This window comes from Rhinopithecus roxellana, chromosome 15 (genome assembly GCF_007565055.1).
Source record: "Rhinopithecus roxellana isolate Shanxi Qingling chromosome 15, ASM756505v1, whole genome shotgun sequence".
NCBI classification, from domain to species: domain Eukaryota; kingdom Metazoa; phylum Chordata; class Mammalia; order Primates; family Cercopithecidae; genus Rhinopithecus; species Rhinopithecus roxellana.
The window spans coordinates 19,711,476-19,714,532 of NC_044563.1; the positions used below are offsets into that span (position 1 = coordinate 19,711,476).

At 43.4% G+C, this 3,057-nt stretch overlaps 1 protein-coding gene across 1 annotated transcript; it reads right to left on the bottom strand.

Moving 5' to 3' along the window:
• Positions 1 to 369: 369 nt before the first annotated feature.
• Positions 370 to 1,305, bottom strand: LOC104679436 (olfactory receptor 4D11). The gene has a single exon (XM_010385009.1). It carries the CDS (start codon positions 1,303 to 1,305, stop codon positions 370 to 372), a length of 936 nt encoding a protein of 311 aa, XP_010383311.1.
• Positions 1,306 to 3,057: the final 1,752 nt, after the last annotated feature.

Below are 3,057 nucleotides of genomic sequence, written 5' to 3' on the forward strand. Positions count from 1 at the left end.
CATGGGAAAAATAATATAAGGTGTCCTTGATGATGAAGAGCTGAGTTTGTTGTCTTTTCTTTTCTTTCTTTTTCAAGATGGAGTCTTGCTGTGTTGCCAGGCTGGAATGCAGTGGCGTGATCTCGGCTCACTGCAACCTCTGTCTCCCAGGTTCAAGTAATTCTCCTGCCTCAGCCTCCCGAGTAGCTGGAACTACAGGCGCACACCACCATGCCCAGCTAATTTTTGTATTTTTAGTAGAGATGGGGTTTCACCATGTTGGCCAGGATGGTCTTGATCTCTTGACCTCACGATCTGCCTGCCTTGGCCTCCCAAAGTGTTGGGATTATAGGCGTGATTATACCACCGCACCTGGTCTGGATTTGTTTTCTATTCCCTTTCAGAAGGCACGAGTCTTCTCTTCAGTCTTTTCATGGCTGACATCATTTCCTGGTTCCTCAGAGTGTAGATCAAAGGATTCAGCAGAGGGGAGATGACAGTGAAGGTGATAGAGACGGCCTTATCTGTGGGGAGGACAGTGAAGGGCCGGGCATAGACATAGATGCAGGGCACGAAATGGAGGGTCACCACAGTGATGTGGGAGGTGCAAGTGGAGATGGCTTTCCTCCTGCCCTTTCCTGCCTGAGACCTCAGCATCATTAGGATGATGGTGTAGGACACAAGCAGGAAGGTAAACCACAGGGTGGTGACCAGGCCATTGTTGGAAATCATCAGGAGCTCAAGAGCAAAAGTGTCAGTGCAAGCGAGTTTGAGGACCTGGGGGACATCACAGTAGAAAGTGTCAAGAACATTGGGTCCACAGAAAGGGAGGGGCAGCAACAGGGAGATCTGCACGATGGAGTGGACAACGCCCCCAACCCAGGAGGCAGAGATGAGGGTAGTGCATCGACCCCTACTCATGATGGTCACATAGTGCAGGGGCTTGGAGATGGCCATGTAGCGGTCAAACGCCATCACAGAAAGAGAAAAAATGTCTGCCCCACCAAGGAGGTGGAAGAGAAATATCTGTGTCATGCAGCTTGTGTAGGATATGGTCTTTTTCTTTGACAGAAGGTCCAGCAAGACTTTAGGAGCAGTTATGGAGGAGAAGCAGATGTCAAGGATGGCTAGATTGCAGAGCAGGAAGTACATGGGGGTGTGAAGGCGAGACTCACAAGTCACAGTGACCATGATGAGGAGGTTTCCCAGCAGAGTCGTCATGTACACAAGACATAAAAAAAGAAACAAGACCAAGCTCAGGTCTTGGGATTGAGTAAGTCCCAGAAATATAAATTCTTTTACTCTGGTGACATTTCCCAACTCCATTGAATCATGTTTTCTCTTTGCTGAATATCTTGGAAAAAATAATGTTATTTCAGAAAGTGTTTACTCTCTCTTAACAGATTCAAGTATTCAGTTTGAAAACTTGTGAGATATTACCACCACATGAAATACAATTTCAAGTTTATTGCCAATGCATGTAAAATGACATTTTATTACACAATCATGCATACACTTATGTAAATTACAATTTTAAAAAATGTATAAAATGCATAAAATAATGTTCCAGTTATTCAAGATACTTTGAACATTATTCAAGATAAACAGAGGGGGATGTTAATTATTTAGAAAGAGACTATTGTGGCATGGGAAATATAACAATGGGATTAGTTTGTTGTGTGAGTAAGGCAGTGCTTACTTTGTGTGACTAGAACACCTTGAGTTTCACAGGTCTGAGGATTTTGTTTTTTTTTTTTTTCTGAGACTGGATGCTCCATTTAAATGGTTCTAAGAACCCCTGTCTGCAAAATGGCCCCCCACTGGATTGAATTGTATGGAAGCAGCACCCCTGTCTTCTTAAATCACAAACTTATTTCCATGAAAAATTAGAAAATGTTTAAGCCATAAAATTCATCTCTATTGCTCTACTCTTCTTTAAGGGGACTTCTTTGTTTCTTTCTTTACTTTAATCTACTTTAGGTACTGAAACCCCTGGGTGGTGAATAGCTCCTTAGCTATGGAAATAAAAATATTACTCAGAGCTTCTCTTCTGTTGTTTCGATTTCTTTCTTAAAAAATAATTTTTGTTGAGCTATCACTGACATACCATAGACTGCACATATTTGAATTCACACTTCGATAATTTTTTTTTTTTTTTTTGAGACAGAGTCTTACTCTGTCTCCCAGGCTGGAGTGCAGTGGCGCGATCTCGGCTCACTGCAACCTCTGACTCCTGGGTTCAAGCGATTCTCCCGCCTCAGCCTCCCGAGTAGCTGGGATTAAAGGCGCATGCCACCACACCTGGCTAATTTTTGTATTTTTAGTAAAGATGGGGTGTCACCATATCGGCCCGGCTGGTCTCGAACTCCTGACCTTGAAATCCGCCCACCTTGGCCTCCCAAAGTGCTGGGATTACAGGCGTGAGCCACTGCACTCGGCTGATAAGTTTTGACGTAGTATATACCTGTGACACCATCTCTATAGTTAAGAGAGTGAATATACCTATCACCCAGAAAATGTCCTTGTGCCCCTTTGTAACCAGTCCCATTTACCCTTCCTTGTTCAGGCAACCACTGATCTGCTTTCTGTCATTATATATTAGTTTGTATTTTCTACAATATTCTATAAGTGAAATTCGATGTGTATTTTCTTCTTGTCTGCCTTCTTTCAACCATGAAATTCATCCATCGTTTTGTGTGTACTGCTATTTTGTTCCTTTCTATTGTATGAATATACCACAGTTTGCTTATCTGTTTACTTGTAGGTAAACATTTGGGTTATTTGTGGCTTTTGAATATTACTCATAAAGCTGCTATGAACATTCACGTTTGGGTCTTTGTGTGGACGTATGTTTTCAGTTCTCTTGGGTAAGTAGCTGGGAGTTGAATGGCTGTAACTCTTTTTTTTTTTTTTTTTGAGACGGAGTCTCGCTCTGTCGTCCAGGCTGGAGTGCAGTGGCCGGATCTCAGCTCACTGCAAGCTCCGCCTCCTGGATTTACGCCGTTCTCCTGCCTCAGCCTCCCGAGTAGCTGGGACTACAGGCGCCCGCCACCTCGCCCGGCTAGTTTTTTGTATTTT